General features: G+C 46.6%; 1 protein-coding gene across 1 annotated transcript; it reads left to right on the plus strand.

The window, feature by feature from the left end:
- The first annotated feature begins 478 nt into the window (after positions 1–478).
- Positions 479–18,991, plus strand: LOC147112649 (trace amine-associated receptor 4-like). The gene is made up of 2 exons (XM_085997111.1): positions 479–733; positions 17,763–18,991. The coding sequence occupies exon 2, from the start codon at positions 17,895–17,897 to the stop codon at positions 18,933–18,935; it is 1,041 nt and encodes a 346-aa protein (XP_085853237.1). The 5' UTR covers positions 479–733; positions 17,763–17,894; the 3' UTR covers positions 18,936–18,991.
- Positions 18,992–23,750: the final 4,759 nt, after the last annotated feature.

Below are 23,750 nucleotides of genomic sequence, written 5' to 3' on the forward strand. Positions count from 1 at the left end.
CTCTGTTTTAGTCTTGTTGGTTGAAGGATAAATGTTAGCCAGGACTCCTCCCCAGCTCTTCTTTTAAATAGTGCCATGAGCATAGATGGGGCCTCGGTTTAACATGTTATCCAAAAGGTGGAACCTCTTAATAGTACAACACTTCCTCAGTACGGAAGCATTAACTTAGATTATGGACTCAAATCGCTCGAGTGGCGATATGAACTTCGAACTCAGAGGCAAGAATACTCTCACTGAGATAAGGCTGACACTTAAGAAAATGCTTAGATAATATAACATCCCACCATAATTTTCTGTGATGATTAATTAATGTCTTTTAGTCTTTGTGCCTGTCTGTTCTATAGAATATGAATAGTTAAATGTTAAACCAATCACGGAACATCCTTCAAAAGACTGGGAAGGTTATTTGGGGCTCTGATGTAGCATAAAAATATCTCATTGGCTATGCTATTCTATGTCATTAAGACTGGAACATAAGCCAAATACTTTAATCTCCTTAAAGTTTACTCAGAGCACTTCGACCAGTAGTTGAATATTTGCGCTGGTTCATACATACGGCAGGAGAAATAACAAAAAGAGACCTGTGTGAACATTGAAATCACATTTAGGCTTGTATGGTGCTCTAATGGGAATTCCAGTGTTAAATGACACACTGACCAGCAATGATTGTATGCAGTTCACATCCTGGAAACAACCTTCAAGGATAATATCCATAAGGATAACATCAATAAAGGTATTGATGGTTTTATACTTAGCATTTCTATAAAATTAAGAAAGTGAACTATTTAAAATATATTTTTATTTATATGTACTGACATATTTTTGTGCAGAAAAGTTTGAATGCATGTTAAAATATTTCAAATCCTTCTCTTCCTTTCTTTCTAGTGAAATATTCTGCACCATACATACTTATGTATTGTGTAAATGTTAAAATAAATTATATGATTTATTAGCTGCAAAAGCTATATATTGCACTTTTGAGAGGCTACTTTGACCTTCAGTAATTTCAAAAAGGATAAGAAAGTATCAAACCAATGTGTGGAGGATATCTGGGCATCTCATCCACAAGAGGATTAATAATGCATAAGCTCAGGAAATATTCTTTAAATATACCAAAATGTTACATTTATATATAGATATATATAACAAGTATCTAATATAACATTTAAAAAGTACTGTGTTCATGTTTATGTTATGAAGCATTAAATTTTCCAACATTGAATGTGTTTACTGTTATTATGATAAAATTTGCAAAATTATTTACAGGATCTCGACTAAAATAGCTTTGCACATGAGCAACATTTCTCAGACAGTTTAGATAAGTTATAGTATGTAGCACATAAACATGTATGAAGAAATATGCAGTTTTCAGTTTAAAGAGCCATTAATTTAAATTGATAAGCAAGCATTTTTTCCTTTTCATCTATTATATATTAAAATTAATTCCTATGTAATGTGCCGCATTGAAAGTTGCTAGGTAAACATTTCTTACATGAACTCCGATGTTAAAATGTTAGCATTTACCTGTTACACTTACCTGTAGCTATTAGCTACCACACTAGTTGGCCCTAAACAGACAATACAACATGGCTGATTACCTGACCATGGTAAAGGATAGCAAACTGAGAAAAACTTTGACAATGTACAGACTTAGTGAACATAACCTGGCGATCGAAAAAGGTAGACACAGGCAGACCCGGCTACCAAGAGAGGACAGGATATGCTCTCACTGCAGTCAGGGAGTGGTGGAGACAGAGATGCACTTCCTCACAGCTTGTAGAAAATATCAGGGCATAAGGGAGAATTTCTACCCAAAATTCATAAAAATATGCCCGGATTTCAGAAATTTGAATGACGACCAAAAACTCCCATACCTACTAGGGGAAGAGAGAAATTGTATAACACTAGCGGCACACTATGTTACAGCTTGCCATAAACAGAGGGACAACCACTAAATATAAGAAAAGAGTATATATAAATTATATGAAAGTATATTTATACACTCAGGGATATATCTGTTTATACACTGTATGGATAGATCTGTATTTTTGTGAACAAACATGAATGTTTTTCGATGCTTTGGCAACATAAGATGTAACTTGTCATGCCAATAAAGCGATTTGAATTGAATTGAATTGAATTGGTGCTCTAATGGGAATTCCAGTGTTAAATGACACACTGACCAGCAATGATTGTCTGTCAGACCACTAGGTGGTGGTACAGTATATTCTCCCTACAAATACCTCAAAATGAAAACAAATCTGCCAATTTTTCTCTGGACTGAAATTTCGATTGTGCAATATATGGATTTAAGCAAATTAAAAAAGTCAAATCATTGCATATTTTAAAAAACATGATTAAATGAATTGTCTTTTGTGTCTTTTAATGACTTCATTAAACTTTTTACTTGAATACCTCAGTCTCTCCCAAAAGCCCGAACGATTGCATCAAGTTGAATGCAGATTGTGTAGTTTGAGAATACGCAGTGAATCTAGTTTCCCAGGTGCATTAGTATCCTTTAATCAGCTGAACATCTGGAATATTTTCTTCTGTTTCTTCTACCAGTTTCTGATCAGTTACTTTTCAAAGTAATTTAAAGAAAAGTTGGATAAATTTCAAAAGGTTTATTCAAATAATGTTTATTTTGAGTGTGTTTTCTCAAAATAAAGCTGTGTGTGTCTGTGTGAGAGAAAGAGCAAGACTGTGAAAAAAATGACAACTTGGATTGATTAAACACCTGTTGTAGCTTTTGTGTTGTGTGCTCTAAGCTTTCGAAAGTATATTGTCCTGAGAGGAAAGAGAGAGATGCAGACAATTCCTGTGCACCTTTATAAAGGGGATCAAGTGTGATAGGGGCAGGACTTCTGCCTGCTGCTTTTGCCTGCCGTTAACCATTTGGCAAATTCTGGTGAAGTAGGTTATTTAACTCCTTCTTCTTAGGCAGTCCCTCGGAACCGAGGATGACTTGCTTCCACATTAAAAATGAGTTCTCAGGTGACTGATAAGTCCAATGCGGGACCTACAGTCACTGTCACAGGTGGGGCAGACGGTGGTTGAAGGGGCGGGTGGGTGGGGTGCTTGGGTTCACGTGCGCTGCTTGCGCTTGCTCCCGCGAAGTGACTCGAGGTGTTCGGCGCTTTCTCAGATGCTTCTCCTCCACTTTGTGCGGCCTTGGGCCAGGGATTCCCAGGTGACGGTGGGGATGTTGCACTTTTTCAAGGAGGCTTTGAGGGTGTCCTTGAAGCGTTTCCTCTGCCCGCTTGGGGCTCTCTTGCCGTGTCGGAGCTCCAAGTAGAGCGCTTGTTTTGGGAATCTCGTATCGGACATGCGGACAATGTGACCCGTCCATCGGAGCTGATCGAGCGTGGTTAAAGCTTCGATGCTGGGGATGTTGGCCTGAGCGAGAACACTGACGTTGGTGCGCCTATCCTGCCAATGGATTTGCAGGATCTTGCGGAGACAGCGTTGGTGGGACCTCTCCAGTGCTTTGAGGTGCCTGCTGTACATGGTCCATGTCTCTATTTGGGATCTTAAGGCCCAGAAAGTAAACAAAAAAAGCTAATGGAATGCTGGCCGTTATCTCAAGGAGGTTAGAATTCAAAAGGTGAGGAAGTGATGCTTCAGTTGTACAGAGCCTTTGTCAGACCCCATCTGGAATATTGCATTCAGTTTTGGCCATCAAACCTCTGGAAAGATACCTGGCCTTGGAGGTGCTACAGTGCAGATTCATCAGGATGATACCAGGGCTTAAAAGGTTAAATTATGAGGACAGGTTGGATAAGCTTGGCTTGGATTCCTTTGAGTTTAGAAGATTCAGGGGATGATCTAATCGAGGTCTTAATACTAATTGAGGGATTTAATAGGATAGATACATAGGGCTTAATTTTAACTCAGCCGTCAGGCGGGCTTTGAGGCGTGTGGGGGGTTAAAAATGCAAAACCTGGGGGTCGGGACCCCCCGCCTGGTTCCCGACACCTAGCCATTTTAACCCAGGCGTGTCTGATGGTCCCAAATCAGTCCCGCCTGCAACAGGCGGGACTGGTCTTAGGGCCTTTAAACAGCACTAATTGGCCTTTATAATCCCATTTTAACAGGCCCTTGCCTGTTTAACCCTTTTCCCACGTCAAACACGCCTGGTGGGGATCACGCCTGTGAAACCTGGCGTGAGCACTATTGGCTTGCTGACTATCAGCTGCAGGTCAACCATTAAAGAGGAGATTTGATCAGTCATCATTTGCAGGTGGTAAGACTTTTTTGACCCGCATAAGAGATTAGCATGTAAAGTTAAGGCACATGGGATTGGGGGCAAGGTATTGACTTGGATAGAAAACTGGTTGGCAGGCAGAAAGCAAAGAGTTGGAATAAACAGGTCTTTTTCCAAGTGGCAGGCAGTGACTAGTGGGGTACCGCAGGGATCAGTCCTTGGACCCCAGCTATTCACAATATATATTAACTAGCTGGAGTGCCCGGCGGTGCCGAGGCTTTTTCGAGGGCATGTTGTTGTTGGAAGAGAGAGAGAGAGAGCGACTGGGGGGGGGAGAGAGAGCGACTGGGGGGGGGGGGAGAGAGAGAGAGAGCGACTGGGGGGGGGGGGGAGAGAGAGAGAGAGAGAGCGACTGGGGGGAAGAGAGAGACCGACTGGGGGGGAAGAGGGGAGGGGGTGGGGTAAGGGGGGGTGGGGTAAGGGGGGGCAGGGTAAGGGGGGGTAAGGGGGGAGGGGAGGGAGGAGGGAGGGTAAGGGGGGGAGAGGGGAGGGAGGAGGGAGAGGGGGAGGGGAGGGGGGGTGGGGGGAGGAGGGGGAGGGAGAGGGGGAGGGAGGGGGAGGGAGAGGGGGAGGGAGGGGGAGGGAGAGGGGGAGGGAGAGGGGGAGGGAGGGGGGCGAGGGAGGAGGGAGAGGAGGGAGGGAGAGAGGGGAGGGAGGGAGAGAGGGGGGAGGGAGGGGGGAGAGAGGAGGGAGGGGGGAGAGAGGAGGGAGGGAGGGAGGGAGAGGTGGGGCAGGGAAGAGGGGGGCAGGGAGAGGGGGGCAGGGAGAGAGGGGAGGGAGGAGGAGAGGGGGAGGGAGGGAGAGAGGGGGGGGGGAGGGAGGGAGAGAGGGGGGAGGGAGGGAGAGAGGGGGGAGGGAGGGAGGGAGGGAGAGGGGGGGGTAGGGAGAGAGAGGGAGGGGGGGAGAGAGAGGGAGGAGGGGGGAGAGAGAGGGAGGGGGGGAGAGAGAGGGAGGAGGGGGGAGAGAGAGGGAGGAGGGGGGAGAGAGAGGGAGGGGGGAGAGAGAGGGAGGGGAGGGAGAGAGAGAGGGAGGGAGGGGGAAGGAGAGAGGGAAGGAGGAAGAAACCGGGCAGCCCAGACTAAAGATGGTGCTGTTCGGACCCACATTGAAGTTCCGCCATGATCAAAGATGGTGTCACGAGGAAATTGTCGTGCCGCCAGGATCAAATATGGCGCTGTGGTGTCGCTGCATTGAACTGCTGCCAGGATGAAAGATGGCCGGGCCCAGTTGCCGGGGTAACCCTCCTCCCCTCCCGATCTCCAGAGCCGGTTGCCGGGTTAACCCTTGAGAGGGGGGGGGGGGGGGGAGAGGGGATAGGGGGCGGGGACAGAAAGAAAAAAAAGCTGTCTGCCAGCCTTCAGGGCGGGTGCGGCCAGCCTTGAAGGTGTGTGAAGAAGCCAGCGGCCATTTTCTCATGTCGGCTGGAAGCACGGAAAAAAAAAATTCTTAATTAAAAACTGCAAAATTTCTTTACTTTAAAAAAAAGTAGCTGCAAGGTACAAAATCGGAAATCTTCTAACTTTATATGTTCTTTCCTTAAAAACTTTTGGCTTTTGTATATCTTCTAACTTTATATCTTCTTTCCTTAAAAAACTTTCGGCTTTTGAAAACCGAAAGTTTTTTAAGGAAAGAAGATATAAAGTTAGAAGATATACAAAAGCCGAAAGTTTTTAAGGAAAGAAGATATAAAGTTAGAAGATATAAAAACTGAATTATTTATTCTCTATCTCTTCACTTACGTTGCAATAGTTGCTGCAGTCACTCCAGTGCTCGCAAAGACTAAAGTAACTTTTATTTATTCTGTCTTATTAAGCATCAGGCCCCGCCCACACACGCCATATGTTTGGTCAACCATCACGTGATGCGGGAGACCGAAGGGGGGGGTGGGGGTGAGGGGTAGGAGGAGCTTGCCACAAAACAATTGCCTAGGGTCCAGCATGGCTGGCAACAGACGCCCAGGCTTAGAGGCCTACCTGCAAAAACGGGGAAAGGTAGGAAAATTAATGAGATTAGATAAAAGATTTAGGAATGTAATTAACTTTTTTTAAAAACAATTTCTGAAAGTAATTAACTTTTTTTTAAAAGAATTTCTGTTTTAAAAGGAACTTTTTTTTTAAAGACGCAGAAAGCGGGAAAAAGAAATGAATAGTTTGGAATCAAGATGGCAGCGACTCACCTCGGTTCAGAACAATAAGGCCCGCCCACACAGGCGCCGATTGGTGGACCGTCAGGTCACCGAAGCGTAGGATTGGTCAATCGTCCCGTCACTCGACCGTAGGAGGGCCTGGCCGCACGCGCCAGGAACCCGCCGTACGATTGGTCGACCTCGACGTCACTTGATGCTAATGAGCGGATAATGAGCGGAATGTTGAACATTTTTTGGATACCGCGGGCGCAATTTTTGTCCGGCCGAAACGTAAATATGCTTCGGATGGTTCTGGAATCGTCAGCTTTCTTTCGACGTAAAGCAAGTGTAGGTTTGCTCTATAACTTTCGAGTTAATTCAAGACAGACAGACAGACAGAATGACAGACAGAAGTATCCTTTTATATATATAGATAGATGATCCAGACAAGGGAACTAGATGTAATATCTCCAAATTTGCAGATGACACAAAGCTGGGTGGGCATGTGTGCTGTGAGGAGGATGCCGAGAAACTCCAGGATGATTTGGACAGGTTGGGTGATTGGGCAGATGCATGGCAGATGCAATATAATGTGGATAAATGTGAGGTTATCCACTTTGGTGGCAAAAACAGGAAGGCAGATTCTTATCTGAATGGCAATAGGTTGGGAGAAGGGGAAGTGCAACGAGACCTGGGTGTCCTTGTGCACCAGTCGCTGAAGTTAAGTATGCAGGTGCAGCAGGCGGTTAAGAAGGCAAATGGTATGTTGGCCTTCGTAGCGAGAGGGTTTGAGTACAGGAACAAGGATGTCTTGCTGCAGTTATACAGGGCCTCGGTGAGACCACACCTTGACTATTGTGTGCAGTTTTGGTCGCCTTATCTGAGGAAGGATGTTCTTGCCATGGAAGGAGTTCAGTGAAGATTCACCAGGCTGATACCTGAGATGGCAGGAATGACGTATGAGGAGAGATTGGGTCGATTGGGCTTCTACTCGCTGGAGTTTAGAAGAATGAGAGGGGATCTCACTGAAACTTATAAAATTCTGACAGGACTGGACAGACTAGATGCAGGAAGGATGTTCCCGATGGTCGGGGAGTCCAGAACCAGGGGTCAAAGTCTAAGGATAAAGGGTATGCCATTTAGGACAGAAATGAGGAGGAATTTCTTCACCCAGAGAGTGGTGAACCTGTGGAATTCTCTACCACAGAAGGCAGTAGAGGCCAATTCATTAAATATATTCAAGAAGGAGTTGGATATATTTCTCAAGGCTAAAGGGATCAAGGGGTATGGGGAGAAAGCAGGGACCGGGTACTGAATTTGGATGATCAGCCATGAACACATTGAATGGCGGAGCAGGCTCGAGGGGCCAAATGGCCTACTCCTGCTCCTATCTTCTATGTTTCTATGTTTCTATGTTGTCTCAGACCTGGGGCAACTTTTACCAGGCTTAACCACACCTGTGGAAGGTTGGAGCCTCACACACTTCTCCAGTGTGACCTCCTGCGAAACCCCTCTCGCCACCCTCACTCAGCGCTTCCTCAACTGAGGCATCTACCAGAAGCATGGGAGGCCTTTTTTTCCTTCCCTTCTTGGCATTAGAGGACCTCCAGCACCAGGCGCGGCAGCAGCAGAACCAGGAACAACAGCAGCACCAGCAACAGCAGCAGCAGCAGCAGCAGGAGCGACAGGCTGTTGCTCACCCACTAGAGGCAGCACAGGCCAGAAGGGGCCAGCGCATGGAAGCCCGTCGGCGCAGGAGATACCCCCCAAACAGGGTATACAGACACAGGGTCAGCTACCTCAACATGACTGAGCAGCAGTGCCAAAGGCAGCTCCGAATTTCGCGAGAGGTAGTGAGTGACATCTGCGCAATGTTACAGCAAGACCTGCTGCCCAGAGGACCAGGTGAACACTCCTTACCAGTGGCCATCAAAGTCACCACCGCACTCAACTTTTTTGCCTCAGGCTCATTCCAGGGATCATCAGCAGACATCAGCGGCATCTCCCAGTCGGCCGCACACACTTGCATCACGCAGGTAACCGATGTCCTCTTTTCCCTCGCGCACAATCACATCCATTTCACCAGGGATCACGCAAATGTGACGGCACGAGCAGTTGGATTAGCTCATCTGGCAGACTTTCCAAGGGTGCAGGGCGTCATTGACTGCACACATGTGGACCTTAGGGCACCTCATCGTAATCCAGGTATTTTTGTCAACTGCAAGGGCTTCCACTCCCTTAATGTTCAGCTGGTGTGTGACCACAAGAAGGAGATTTTGCATGTTTGTGCCAAGTACCCTGGCAGTTGACATGACTCCTTCATACTGCGCCAGTCTAGTGTGCCTCCGCTATTCAGGCCGCCAGACCAACTTCACGGATGGCTACTTGGAGACAAGGGCTATCCCCTGAGGAATTGGCTAATGACGCCATTGAGGAGGCCAGCCAACGAAGCTGAGCAGCGCTACAACTCCAGCCACATTTCCACCAGATCCATAATCGAGCAAACCATCAGCTTGCTGAAGATGCGCTTCAGGTGCCTGGATAGATCAGGTGGAGCCCTACAGTACTCAGCAGCCAGGGTCTCCAGAATCATCGTGGTTTGCTGTGCACTCCACAACGTGGCACAGCGTAGTGGCTTACAGATTCCTGAGGACTAAGTGGCTCCTCAGATGAAGATGATGAGGAGGAGGAGGAAGAGGGTGAAAACGAGCATCCTGCAGAAGCCCATCAACCAGCGGCCGCATTACGCGAGAACATTGCTGCCCAGGATGCAAGGAACGCATTCATCCTGGCCAGATTTGCTTAGCCTAGTAAATCAAACCCTTTTGCCTCGCAGCTTCTTACCTGAGTATTGACAATGGCCAAACACTGCGGATTCCAAGCTATTTGACCAGCATCCTGACAACTGCAAGTAATCCTAAGCCCTCAATGTGAAAGCCCTATTCGCGAAATGACAGACGCCAGAACTGCAGCAGTTGCCATCAGAATTTTTATGCAAAACAAACAACTGATGGCATTTTTACAAAATTCACAACATTTCACCCAAGTGACTACCCTTGTGACTATTTGTGCTTTATTTTCCTCTTACGAGTGCTCCTACATAGTGGTTCCCCTGTGGCTTCAGCAGATGTGGAGGCCCCTTGCTCACTTTCCTGCTGCTCCTGTCTCGACACCTTTGGCGGGCGTCCTCTGGGGTGGCGAGCCTGTGAGGGCTCGTCAGCAGTCTGCTGCTCCTGCGGCTGTTCAGGAGTTGAGACGTCTATCTCAGTTGGGTGTGGACTCCGGCGGGGCTCGGATTGAGGGCTCTGAAGTGGCATGGAAGTGTGAGCGCATGGAGAGGAGCCCCCACTTCCTTGAGGTCTACCACCAACCTCCCTCTCATGGGTCAGGTCCCCCTCAGTGCCTGCAAGTGGCTTGAGAGCACCTTGCTGCACATCAGGGGGGCCATGGGGACCCGTATCTGCAATGGCAGTCCTACTCAGAAGGACTTCCATGAAGGTCTGGTTTCTCTGTTCAATAGATGCCCATCGCTCCTCAAGAGATGTCATTCTATTCTGAACACTCACTTATAATTATATAAAAAGAAAAAGGGTGGCTAAAGTAAATGTTGGTCCCTTAGAGGGTGAGACCGGGAAATTAATGGTGGGAAATATGGAGATGGCAAAAACACTGAATGAATATTTTACATCAGTCTTTACAGTAGAAGACACTAAGAATATCCCAACACTGGACAAACAGGGGGCTATGGGGGGGAGGAGCTAAACACGATCAAAATCACTAAGGAAGTGGTACTTGGTAAAATAATGGGACTCAAGGCGGATAAATCACCTGGACCTGATGGCTTACATCCCAGGGTCTTGAGGGAAGTGCCGGTAGGGATTGTGGATGCATTGGTAATAATTTTCCAAAACTCCCTGGACTCAGCAAAGGTCCCGGCAGACTGGAAAACTGCTAATGTAACGCCCTTATTTAAAAAGGGCAGTAGACAGAAGGCTGGAAACTATAGACCGGTTAGCCTAACATCTGTGGTAGGTAAAATTTTGGAGTCCATTATTAAGGAGACAGTAACAGGACATTTGGATAATCATAATTTAATAGGACAAAGTCAGCATGGTTTTATGAAGGGGAAGTCATGTTTGACAAATTTGCTGGAGTTCTTTGAGGAAGTAACATATAGGGTGGATAAAGGGGAACCAGTGGGCGTAGTGTATTTAGACTTCCAAAAGGCATTTGACAAGGTGCCACACAAAAGATTATTGCTTAAGATAAAAAATCACGGGATTGGGGGTAATATTTTGGCATGGTTAGAGGATTGGCTATCCAACAGAAGGCAGAGAGTTGGGATAAATGGTTCATTCTCAGACTGGCAATCAGTAACTAGTGGTGTTCCGCAGGGGTCAGTGCTGGGTCCCCAACTCTTTACAATCTATATTAACGATTTGGAGGAGGGGACTGAGTGTAACATATCAAAGTTTGCAGATGATACTAAGATGGGAGGGAAAGTAGTGAGTGAGGAGGACATAAAAAACCTGCAAGGGGACATAGACAGGCTAAGTAAGTGGGCAGGGTTTGGCAGATGGAATACAATACGGGAAAGTGTGAGGTTATGCACTTTGGCAGGAAAAATCGTAAAGCAAGTTATTATCTTAATGGCAAGAAACTGGAAAGTACTGAAGAACAAAGGGATCTGGGGGTCCTGGTGTACGAAACTCAAAAAGTTAGTATGCAGGTGCAGCAAGTGATTAAGAAGGCCAATGGAATGTTGGCTTTCATTGCTAGGGGGATAGAATATAAAAATAGGGAGGTATTGCTTCAGTTGTACAAGGTATTGGTGAGACCGCACCTGGAATATTGCATACAGTTTTGGTGTCCATACCTAAGAAAAGACATACTTGCTCTCGAGTCAGTACAAAGAAGGTTCACTCGGTTAGTCCCGGGGATGAGGGGATGGACATATGAGGAGAGGTTGAGTAGATTGGGACTCTACTCATTGGAGTTCAGAAGAATGAGAGGCGATCTTATTGAAACATATAAGATTGTGAAGGGGTTGGATCGGGTGGATGCGGGGAGGATGTTCCCGATGATGGGTGAAACTAGAACTAGGGGGCATAGTCTTAGAATAAGGGGCTGCTCTTTCAAAGCTGAGATGAGGAGGAACTACTTCACTCAGAGGGTGGTAGCTCCATGGAATATGCTGCCCCAAAAAGCTGTAGAAGCTACATCATTACATAAATTTAAAACAGAAATAGACAGTTTCCTAGAAGTAAAGGGAATTAAGGGTTACGGGGAGCGGGCAGGAATTTGGACATGAGTCTAGGTTCAGATCGGACATGGCCCTGTGGGTAGCGGAGTGGGCCCAGGGGCCGTGTAGCCTGATCCTGCTCCTATTTCGTGTGCCTGATTCTGTTAGATTCAGGAGATGGTTCTGTGATAGTAGATTGGCGGTTAGGATCAGATCAGCCATGATCTTATTGAATGGCGGAGCAGGCTCGAGGGGCCGATTGGCCTACTCCTGCTCCTATTTCTTATGTTCTTATGTTCTTATGTACCATGTTTTCCATACCCTGGCGACTAACATTCTCCATGGCCGTAGCCCTCCTCTCCTCTACCGTAGCCCTCCTCTCCTCTACCGTAGCCATCCTCTCCTCTACGGTAGCCAGCCTTACCATGGAGGCAGCAATCATTTCCACGTAGGTAGCCATCCTTTCCGTGTTGATGCGTTCATGCACCACTGACTCCACAAAGGCTCTGCTCATGTTCGCTATGGACTCCTCCATTCGCTCCACACTCGCAGCGACCCTGGATACAAAACCTACCAGAGACTCTTGCATCTGTGCATGGAGTTCCATTAGCTCTGATCTTATGGATGGACCCAGAGGCAGAGGGTCGGCATGCAGCTGAGCCGAGCTGGCAGAGTCCTGCGCCCTCCGACGAGGACTCTTCACTGCTGTCCCTGTCTCCACAATCTGCTGATGCTCACTTGTGAGCTGTGATACACCAGGTGACAACTCTACTCTATGTCCCGAAGGTCCCACCGAGCTGTAAGTGTCTGCGCTAGTGCTGGGTGCGCTTATTTCTGCTGACGCTGCACCCTCAGAGGTTGCAGATTCCTCTGAGGAGTCTGGCATCTCAGACTCTTCCTCCTGCACACTGGGGACGGGGGCCCTCGATGGTCCTGTGGGGGAGTCCAGGAAAAAGTTAGAGATGTGATGCAAAGGTTACATGCACATTGCATTTTGCAGATGATCATAAGTCCATATGATATAGCTTCAGAATCATTATCAGCGACTCATGCAATGCCAATGAGAGAGATGGAAAACTATTCTGTCACCAGCTTGCGGGGATGCACCTGTCTGTCCTTCCCCAACTTCCGTATCTCTGTCAGCCCCGACAATCTCCAGGACGGCTTCCTCCCAGGGGGTGAGCTGGGCTAATGAGGGTGGCCCTCCTCCTGTCCTGGCTCGCTCTCTCCTGTTGTGAGCTCTCTTTTCCTGCAATGAGGGAGACAAGTGGAGGTTGAGTGAGAATGAAGGAGTGAGTGCAGAGATTGCATAGCATAGATACTTGGAAGGAGACAAAGATGGAGTGAGGTTGCAAGACCAAGGGCCCTCCCTGTGTGTTGTCAGTTGTGTTTAAAGCATCAGAGTGAGAGGGAGTGTGAGGGCTGCATGGTTGAATAGTTCAGTGAATGTGAGCATAAAGAGAGAGGGAATGGCTAAGGGTGCATGGATGTGAGTGTCTACTGGGATGTGGAGGAAGAGATTGCTAAAGCTGCGTGCTGGTGAGGAAAGGCAATGGGGATCAGATTGAGGGTGATGGAAACTTCATACTTACTTTTCCAGTGCGATGAAGGTCATGGAATCTTTTCCTGCACTGCATCCAGGTGCGCTGTGTGACCCCCAAGGAGTTGACTTCCCCAGCCACCTGTAGCCACACAGCCTTGGGCTGACTGGGAGGCCTCTTCCTCCCTGAAGAAGGGAACAGGACCTCCCTGTGGGCCCCAGCACCATCCAGCAATGCCTGGAGTGAAGCCTCATCAAATTTTGGGGCAGTTCTTGCCCTCCCGCTGGCCATTGCTCCTGCAGGATCCCGTGTCATCTTAATGGTAAAGTTTGGAAGCCTGCAGAAGATGCAAGGCTTGGTATTGGACCTTAAAAGCAGCAGCAATGATGACATCATATTCTGCGACTTTCTGACTGGAAATACTCAATTACCAAGGGTTCCCACACATTGGAAATCAATTGGCCAATTGAGTTAAAATTGCATCAATCTCACAGACCCATTTAGATTCGTGTGGGAAACACTAAATTCGGGGAACCCGACAATTCCCCGCACCTGAGTTAAAATTGACCCCATAGAAACTATTTCCTCTGGTGGGGGCATCCAGAACAACAGGACATAATCTTAAAATTAGAGCTCGGCCGTATTGGACTGAAATCAGGAGGCACTTTACCACACAAAGGATAGTGGAAATCTGGAATTCAAACCCCAAAAGGCTGTAGATGCTAGGTCAACTGACATTTTTAAGACTCGTCTTCATGGCCTCATCCGCCCCCCCACCTCTGTAACCTCCTCCAGCCCTGCAACCCTTTGCACTCCTCCAGTTCTGGACTGTTGTGCTTCCCGCACTTCCTTCATCCCACCATTAGCGGCCGTGCCTTCAACCGTCTAGGCCCTAAGTTCTGGAATTCCCTCCATGAATATCTTTGCCTCTGCACCTCTCTCTCCTCTCTTTCCTCAAATTCACACTGACATCCTATGTGACTGTGACTGTAGTAAACTATCCCTCCTCATCCTTCTCGACCTGTCTGCAGCCTTTGACATGGTTGACCACACCATCCTCCTCCAGTGTCCGGTTGGGTGGGACTGCACTTGACTGGTTCCATTCCTATCTATCCAGTTGTAGCCTGAAAATCATCTGCAATGGCTTCTCTTTCTGCTCCCGCATCGTTACCTCTTGAGTCCCCCAAGGATCTATCGTTGTCCCCCTCCAATTTCTCATCTACATGCTGCCCCTTGGCGACATCATCTGAAAACACAACGTCAGGTTCCACATGTACTCTGACGACACACAGCTCTACCTCACCATTACCACTCTTAACCCCGCCACTGCCTCTGATTTGTTACGCTGCTTGTCTGACATACAGTACTGGATGAGCAGAAATTTCCTTCAACTAAATATTGAGAAGACCCAAGCCATTATCTTCAGTCTTCCCACAAACTCCATTCCCTAGCCACCAACTCCATCCATCTCCCTGGCCACTGTCTGAGGCTGAACCAGACCATTCACAAAGTTGCCGTCCTATTTGACCCTGAGATGAGCTTCCAACACCATATTCGCCCTGTCACCAAGACCGGCAGCTTCCACCTCCATAATATCACCTGCCTCTGCCCCTACCTCAACTCATCTGCTGCTGAAACCTCATCCATGCTGTTGTTACCTCTGGACTCTACTATTCCAATGCTCTCTTGTCCGGCAGCCCACCTTGCACCCTCCATCAATTTGAGCTCATCCAAAACTCATATCCTAACTCACACCAGGCCCCATTCGTCCATCATCCCCATACTCGCTGACCTACACTGGTTCCTGGTCTGGCAACGCCTCAATTTTAAAATTTTCATCCTTGTTTTCAAATCCCACGATGGCTTCACCCCTCCTTATCTCTGTAACCTCCTCCAACCCTACAATCCTCCGAGATCTCTGCACTCCTCCAATTCTGGCCTCTTGCGCAGCCCCGATTTTAATCGCTCCACCATTGGCTTCAGCTGCCAAGTCCCTAAGCTCTGAAATTTCTTCCCTAAACCTTTACGTGTCTCTACCTCTCTCGCCTCCTTTAAGGCACTCCTTAAAACCTACTTCTGTCACTGGTCCTAGTCTCCTCCTTTGGCTTGGTGTCAATGTTTTGTCTGGTTACACTCCTGTGAAACGTCTTGGGATGTTTTATTATGTTAAAGGTGCTATATAAAGCAAGTTGTTTTTTTTTGTTGTTGATACATTTTTTAGGTAAGTTTACCAAGGGATATGGAACAAAGTTGGGTAAATAGAGTTCAGGTACAGATCAGCCATGATATAATTGAATGGCAGAAGAGACTCGAGGAGCAGAATGGCCTACTCCTGTTCCTATACATTTGTCGACCGAAAACGGCTCCCCCCGGTAAAGGTCCTGCCGGGCTGATCAGAGATCAGCTATGCAGATTTCCAAGGGTAACTCAGGATTACCCCCAGACACGCTCCAAAAGCGGTTCTCAATGTAATGGGGAGAGGTAGAAGAAGCATCCCCTCCATGCAAGTTGTGGAGCAAGATGCAAGGAGTGGAAACCCAGCACCTCTGTGTTCTGTTGCATTGTTGCTGGTATTGCACTGTAGTTTTACCCTCAAATGGAATTTCTACCCTAGAGTGTCTTTCCTCATCCTAATTTGAGTACATTTTTCAAAAAAGAAAATAGGAGTTGAATTTTGAAGTAAAAAGAAACCCCCTAACCTGTTTTTTTTGACAGTAAGCAAAGGTAAACTGTCACCAGCATAGCAGATTTAGAGGCAGAGACATACATAGATAGAAAGATACACAGATAGATAGAGAAATGCATACAGAAACAATAGGGAGAATTTTAACATGAAAAATGGGTGGTTGGAGGTGGGCGGGTGGGGGGGTGGATGCTAAAGTTTTAAACATCTAAATCCTGACCTCAGCCCACCACCAACCTGTCCACGTTCAGCTTTTATTCAGGCAGGGTGGGGAGTGGGGTGGGCATCCAACTCGCTGCCAGGAGGGGTGTTGGCATTTTAAATATGATAATGAGGCCATGTCAGCTCTGCTTTAACCTGATGTGCAGGTTTAACAGCAGCCGGCCGGGAATCCCGGCCCTTGGGATTCCCGATAGCTGCAGCAATCTGAGCACAGCCTTGGGGAGCAATCCTTGTGGGCCCAGAGGAGCAGGAGTGCTTCCCCATGGCCCCCCAAGCTCCTCCACCAGTACCCTGCCCGTCCCCAGGGTCGGGGATCGGAGCCCCCCACCCCTCAGGATCGAACTCAGCCCCAGGGTTGGGGGTCGGAGTCCCTGGGGATCGGAACTCAGCCCTGGGATCAGGGCTCGGACCCTCCCCGGGGATCAACCTCCCCACTGGGTTTGGGATCGGATCCCCCAGGGATCGCAATGCCCTTCCAGGGATGAGGATCAGACCCCCTTCGGGCTTGGAATCCCCCCTCCCCGTTGGATGCAGCACCTACCTATCGCTGCGGTTTCCTGTCCAGCCAGCACTCCCTGCCCAACTGGAAGACAACCTGTCAATCAGGGGAACCCATCCATTACATCACATGCACACTGTGGAGTTAATGTGCCAGGTCTACTGCTCCGGGCGGGTCGGAACTGGGAATGTCTTTTCTCATTCAAATTTGATTTATTTTTAAAAATATTTTGATAGCAAACAAAGCTTCTGAGGGAGATTGCTATGGGCTGGCTATAGAAAAGGGAGGAGGAAGTAGATTGGAGGTGAGGGTGAAGGGGCCTCTGTCCTCTAGCCACCTGCCCTGGATGGAAGAGTGAGATAAGTGACAATGGAGTCACCTGAAAGTGACATACATGCAATGTCTGTATAACATTTACATCTGATTAATTCAACTAGCATATTCATAAAATAGGAATAAACAACAAGGAAATTACCAGTAAACAAGTAGAAACTTTAAAAAAGAGTAAAAAAGGAATTAGGCTCTAATTGACGTCAGGTTGTGGCTAATGATAATTGGTCTCAATTTAACTTTAGAATATGCCCATGCACAGCAAGTTACAATTCATGGACTTAAATGACTAGGCCATTTGAATGCAGCTCCAACTTAACAGCAGAATAACACACTTGAGTAATTTAAACTTTTTGCAATAGTGTGAAATGGGAGATATTGGGTTGGCCATCGAATTGATTTTGTTGAGCTCAATGGAAATGAAAATCATCAGGGGTCTGTTTTACACCATCGCCAAATTCTTTCTGCCCGCCATTTTGGGGTTTTAGGTGTCCAAAAAATGGCCACTGCACAATGCAAATGCTAGGCTATTTTTATTCATTTGGGAAGCTATTTTTGTGATGTCTTGAAGTTGTGCTGTGTGTTTTAATTGGGTTAGTGATTGTGTTAACGTTGAGCACAAATAAATTTACATGAGCATTACAAATAATGTTTTGCTACAATAAATTAAACCCTCTACTTTGCGTCTTTTCTTTAAAGGGAGCATGTTCAATTCTGGGATTTTATTCATCAGAACCGAGAGTTTGCAATCCTAAAATCTTTCCCACCACTAAAAATCCTCTCCAAAGCTTATTCTCCTTTGAAAGTGAACTCCCATTGTTTCAAATGTGTCTCTAATAAAAGGTTGTTTTTACAGAAATCACAGATTAACCACAAGTGAAGAAAATCACAGTTCTTGGTAACGATTACTCCAATCAAATAACTTCTGCAATAACAACGTTATCATCTCACTGTGATCCAAGGATTTTGATTATCAATGTGAAAAAGAATGAATTTAACACATCTTCAGAATTCAGAAGACGTGCAATACTGTTTCGAATTTGTCAACACATCCTGTCCCAAAGTCTCCAGGCCAATAGCAATCAATGCAGCACTCTACATTTTTATTACCATTTCAATACTAATTATTATATTTGGAAATCTGGTGGTGATCATTTCTGTTTTACATTTCAAGCAACTACAGACACCCACCAATTATCTTGTCTTTTCTTTAGCGGTTGTGGATTTTCTGGTGGGCTTTTTTGTGTTGCCTTATAGTATGGTTAGGTCTGTAGAAACATGCTGGTATTTTGGAGATGTGTTTTGTAAAATTCACTCAATTATAGATATTGTGTTAACCATAGTTTCCATTTATAATTTATGTTTTATTGCCATTGATCGTTACTATGCTGTGTGTGACCCTTTGCTCTACTCTATAAAAATCACATTGCCTGTAACAGCTGTGACTGTTATATTAATCTGGCTGTTTGCTATCTTTTATGGGTTTAGTGTGTTTTTATCAGACTTCAGTAAAAAGTCAGTAGATGATTATATGGCTACTAGGTCATGTGAGGGCAGCTGTATCGCATATGATAAGTTTGAGGGGCACATAGATGCATTGATTGTATTTTTTATTCCCATTTTTATCATTTTAGGTGTATATGTCAAGATATTTTTTGTGCTGGGCTGCAATCATGGTAGCAAAATCGGAAACATGCCAAATAATAGCCACTGTACAGAAGAAAACAATATTAAAAACTTGCATAAAAAAGAAAAAATAGCTTTTAAAAATCAAGGTGTAATCATGGGAATTTTTACATTCTCCTGGCTGCCTTTCTATGTAAATAGCATTCTTAATCCATATTTTAATTTTTTAATGCCACCAGCTTTACATGATGTATTTACATGGTTTGCATTCTTTAATTCTACTTTAAACCCAATGCTTTATGCTTTCTTGTATCCGTGGTTTCGCAAAACACTGAAACTTATGCTTTCTTGTCAGATATTTAACCCTGATTCTTCGGCAATATATTTTTTTCAGAGTAACTAAATTCAAATGTCATGGAGCTGCACAAAATGAAATAAATACAATCTATAAATACCTCATGCACATTGTGTTGGAAAGTCTTATATCCCCTTTCAACCAGCCATGGCTCATTAGTAGCACTCTTGCTTTTGAGTCAAAAGGTTGTAGGTTTATGTCCCACTCCAGAACTTGATCACAAAATCTAGGCTTACTGTTCAGTGCTGAGGGAGTGCTGCACTGTCAAAGGTGCCGTCTTTTGGATGAGACATTAATCTGAGGTCCCGCCTACCCCGTCAGATGGATGTGAAAGATCCCATGGCACTATTTCGAAGATGAGCACGGGATTCTCTCTGGTGTCCTGTACAATATTTATCCCTCAACCAACATCATGAATACAGATGATCTGGTCATTATCACATTGCTGTCTGTGGGAGCTTGCTGTGCACAAATTGGCTGCCGCATTTCCTACATTAGAACAGTGACTACACTTCAAAAGTACTTCATTGGCTGTAAAGCATTTCGGGATGTCCTGAGGTCGTGAAGGTGCTATATAAATGCAATTTCTTTCTTTCTTTAGCTGTGAAAAGTAAGATAAACCACACAGACAGGTAGTCAGGGAGATTTTTAGAAACATATTGCTGTGAGAGAACAAAGTCTATGACAAGATTGGAGTCCAAGAGAGAATAGTCAGAAATTATCTTACTTAAATCAAATAAAACGAACCACTGATGTAGGGAAGCATGGCATATTCTTTACTTTGTATCATTATATGAAGGTAAGTTGTACTGCTTGAATTAAAATGAGTCTGATCATAACTGCTATTCTGTATACTCACCTTATTTTGAAATACAGCAACTTATTGATTCATATCAAGCCTCAGCTCCTGGATTCCCTATCCCTGGATATAAGGGGCGCGATCTTGCCAGCCCTGGGGAGGCAGGTATGGAGGCGGGAATGCCAGGAAAATGGCAGAATTTGGGGGCAGGTGCCCAACCCGCCCCAACCCGTCTGCATGCCATCTTGCCAGGAGGCGGGTAGCAGTCCCACACCGGGTCCCGTCTCCTTGGAGGCGGGAAGGGGATTAGAGCCACTTAACTGCCTTGTTAACAGGTAGTTAACAGGCAGATAAGAGGATTATTCCCATGATAGCCACAAAAGCGCGGGCTTCCCGAAGGCTCCGAACCTCGCCAGAGTCACCGAGGCGAGTAGTGGGTCTGCTGGGGTTGGAGGGGTCCAAAAGTGTGCTGTGGAGGTAAGTGATGGGTGCAAGTGTGGAGAGGTGAGTATCTGAGGTAAGTGTTAGAAAAAGTGTACTTACCTTTGTTTCTTCCTGCAGACTTCAATCGGTGGGTATGCGGAGAGTCTTGAACCTCCGTGGCAGAGATGACAGATGGCTGTTGCATTCTCCAATGCAACAACCATCTAATTTCTGCAAAAGAAAGAGGTTTGATGAGGCCTTGAATTCAAGAACTCATCAAACTACTGTGAATGTCACTGTTTGACAGCTTCACAGAGCTGTCAAACGATGACAATTCATCCGTCAAAATGTTTTTGACAGATGAAATGTCATACGTTGACGTTCTCTGCAACCAGCTTTCCCTTAATTGGCCTGGGCGGGCTTAACAAGGCCAATCAAGGGAAAATAGTGTGGGTTGGCCACAAATCGATGGAGGCAGGACATCGAACCGCCAAGCAGCAGTCCCGCCTCCAACGCGCCCCCATTGGCAAAATCACCCCCAATTTGTTCAGGAAAGATAGGGAAGGAAAGAAAGTTGGTGGGGTGGCAGTATTGGTTAAGGAGAATGTTACAGTGCTGGAGAAAGAGGATGTCCTGGAGGGGTCAATGACAGAATCTGTTTGGTTAGAGTGCAATTACACTACTAGCTGTATTCTATAGGCCACCAACTAGTGCGAAGGATATGGAGGAGCAAATTTACAGAGAAATTACAAAGAGGTGCAAGAACTATAGAGTAGTGATAATGGGGCACTTCAATTACCCTAATATAGACTGGAATAGTAATAGTGGACCTTTGACTTTGACCCTGGTCTCCCTACTATTGTCCCCAACCTATTCCCTGCGACCAGGAAATATGTATTCCATTAATTATTACATTTAAACAGGCCTATGTAACCTAAGCTTTTCCCGTGTCCATTCACGTGCGCACTTTGGCTGCCACTCCGGACCTGAGCCATTCCACTTTTTCCCCCTATTTTCCTTTTCTCTCTATCCTTCCCTGACCGCACTCTCCAGTCGTCATGCCTCCTTTCATCTCTCCTCTCTCAGATACACTGCCCTCCCAAATCCCTACCCCAATCCTTCATTACTCTTCGACCTTCCTACTCTCCTGCTGCCGTCCCAGGCTTGACTCCCTCTTAGATAAATCTAGAGCTTCCCTCTGTGTCTCTCTTGGCATCCTACGAAGGGCCATTCGAGGCACTCGTTGCTGCCGCCTTATGAGCAGCAACCCCAACTGTCCCATCCTACTCTCTCGCCGACCTTCCCTCTCAGCATGCCCTCCCAGCGCAAATCTTGCCAATCTCCTCCCCATCCAACTCATCCCCCCCCCCGCAGCGCTGACTCTGTGCACGCTGGCAGTGGGTCAGCCATCACCGACCCTCGCCACATCTCCCTCCAGAATGTCCGTTCACTTGCGAGCAAGGCTCTTGCCATCCATGAGCTTATCGTGGATGACTGCATCGATATCATGGCCCTAACGGAAACTTGGTTGAGGGGTGATGACACCTTACCCTTAACTGAAGCCTCCCCACCTGGCTATACCTTCCACCACTTGCCTTGCTCAGACTGCCGTGGTGGCGGTGTGGCTCTCATCACCAAATCACACCTTGGTCTGTCCCCCATTCCTCCGGCAGTTTCTCCTCTGAGCATCTCACCTTATTCCACCACTCTCGCCTCTCATTTAAAATTCTTGATCTCTACCGCCCACCCAAATACCAGAAAAATGTTATTACTGAGTTATCTTCACTGTTCTCCTCCCTCAGCTTCTGCACCGAGTGACTTCTCATCCTCGGTGATTTCAAACTCGATCTCAATTCATCATTCTCTCTCTCCTCTGAGTTCACTAGTCTCCTATCCACCCTTAATCTCCCTCTCCATGTAAACTCCCCAACCCATATTCACGGCCACCCCCTCGACCTTGCCATCTCTCATGGCCTCGCTACTCCCATAGTGTCAATTGAAGATAAGGTCAACTCTGACCATTTCCTTGTATCCCCCTTGCACACCACCGCCCAACCCTATTTCCTTCTGTTTCCGCCCTGGAAAAAACTCCCAACTCTCTTACAACTGCACTTATGAAATCCCTACTGTCCAGCCTTTGGCCCTCCATTCACCATGACATTTCTGCAGCTACCAATCTGCTCAACCACACCCTCACCAATATCTTTGATGCTCTAGTCCCTACTAAAACAATTACCCTCTCTCACCCTGGCTGTTCCCCCTGGTACTCATCTTTGCTCCCTTAAGTCCAAGGGACGCAGACTCAAACGGATATGACGGACAACTGGTTTAGCCATTCACCGCCAGATCTGGCTGGACCATATAAAACATTATTGGGCCCTGCTCTCATCTGCCAAAATTGCTCACTATTCCAGAATCATTCTCTACTGCTAACCGTCTTCTTAAACCACTCTCCCCTGTCTCCTCCACCCTCACCTCCGATAACAAGTGTGAGGAGCTCATGGACTTTTTTGACTCTAAGATTGAGACCATCCGATCAGCTGCCTCTGCCACTTCCCTTCCTTCCCCTACCCCACTGGGTCAAACTTCCTCTAAGGTTCCCCCCTGCCCTAGCCCTGAACTCACACCTTTCTCCAGTTTTTCTCCGATCTCCCCTCATGATCACTCTGTGCTCATCTTGTCTATGAGACCCACCTCCTGCTCCCTCGACCCTATTCCCACCAAACTGCTAACCACCGAACTTCCTTTCCTGGTTCCCATGTTAGCTGATATTGTTAATGGTTCTCTCTCCTCAGGTACTGTCCCCTCCTCCCTCAAATCTGCCATCATCACCCCTCTCCTCAAAAAACCAACCCTTGACCCCCCCCGTCCTTGCAAACTACCGCCCCAACTCCAACCTCCCTTTTCTCTCCAAAGTCCTTGAACATGTTGTCACCTCCCAAATCCATGCCCATCTTTCCCGTAATTCCATGTTTGAATCCCTCCAATCAGGTTTCTGCCCTTGCCACAATACCGAAACGGCTCTCATCAAAGTCACAAATTACATCCTTTGTGACTGTGACAAAGGTAAACTATCCCTCCTCGTCCTTCTTGAATTGTCTGCAGCCTTTGACACAGTTGATCACTCCATCCTTCTCCAATGCCTCTCCACCGTTGCCCAGCTGTGTGGGACTGCACTCAGCTGGTTCCATTTTTATCTATCTATCTACTCGTAACCAGAGAATCACCTGCAACGGCTTCTCTTCCCGCTCTTACCTCTGGTGTCCCCCAAGGATCTATCCTTGGCCTCCTCTTATTTCTCATCTACATGTTGCCCCTTGGCGACATCATGCGAAAACATGTACACTGACGACACCCAGCTCTACCTCACTACCTATTCTCTCGACCCCTCCACAGTGTCTAAATTGTCAGGCTGCTTGTCCGACATACAGTTCTGGATGAGCAAAAATGTTCTCCAATTAAATATTGGGAAGACCGAAGCCATTATTTTCGGTCCCCGCCACAAACACCGTCCCCTAGCCACCGACTCCATCCCTCTCCCTAACATCTGTCTGAGACTGAACCACACTGTTCGCAACTTTGGTGTCATATTTGACCCTGAAATGAGCTTCTGACCACATATCCACAGCATAACAAAGACC

The sequence above is a fragment of the Somniosus microcephalus genome, chromosome 9, assembly GCF_052327205.1.
Source record: "Somniosus microcephalus isolate GS21.2 chromosome 9, FLI_Smic_1.0, whole genome shotgun sequence".
Classification (NCBI taxonomy): Eukaryota; Metazoa; Chordata; class Chondrichthyes; order Squaliformes; family Somniosidae; genus Somniosus; species Somniosus microcephalus.

Excerpts from the sequence above, each read along its gene's own strand:
- LOC147112649 (XM_085997111.1), top strand. The coding sequence starts at position 17,895 with ATGAATTTAACACATCTTCAGAATTCAGAAGACGTGCAATACTGTTTC.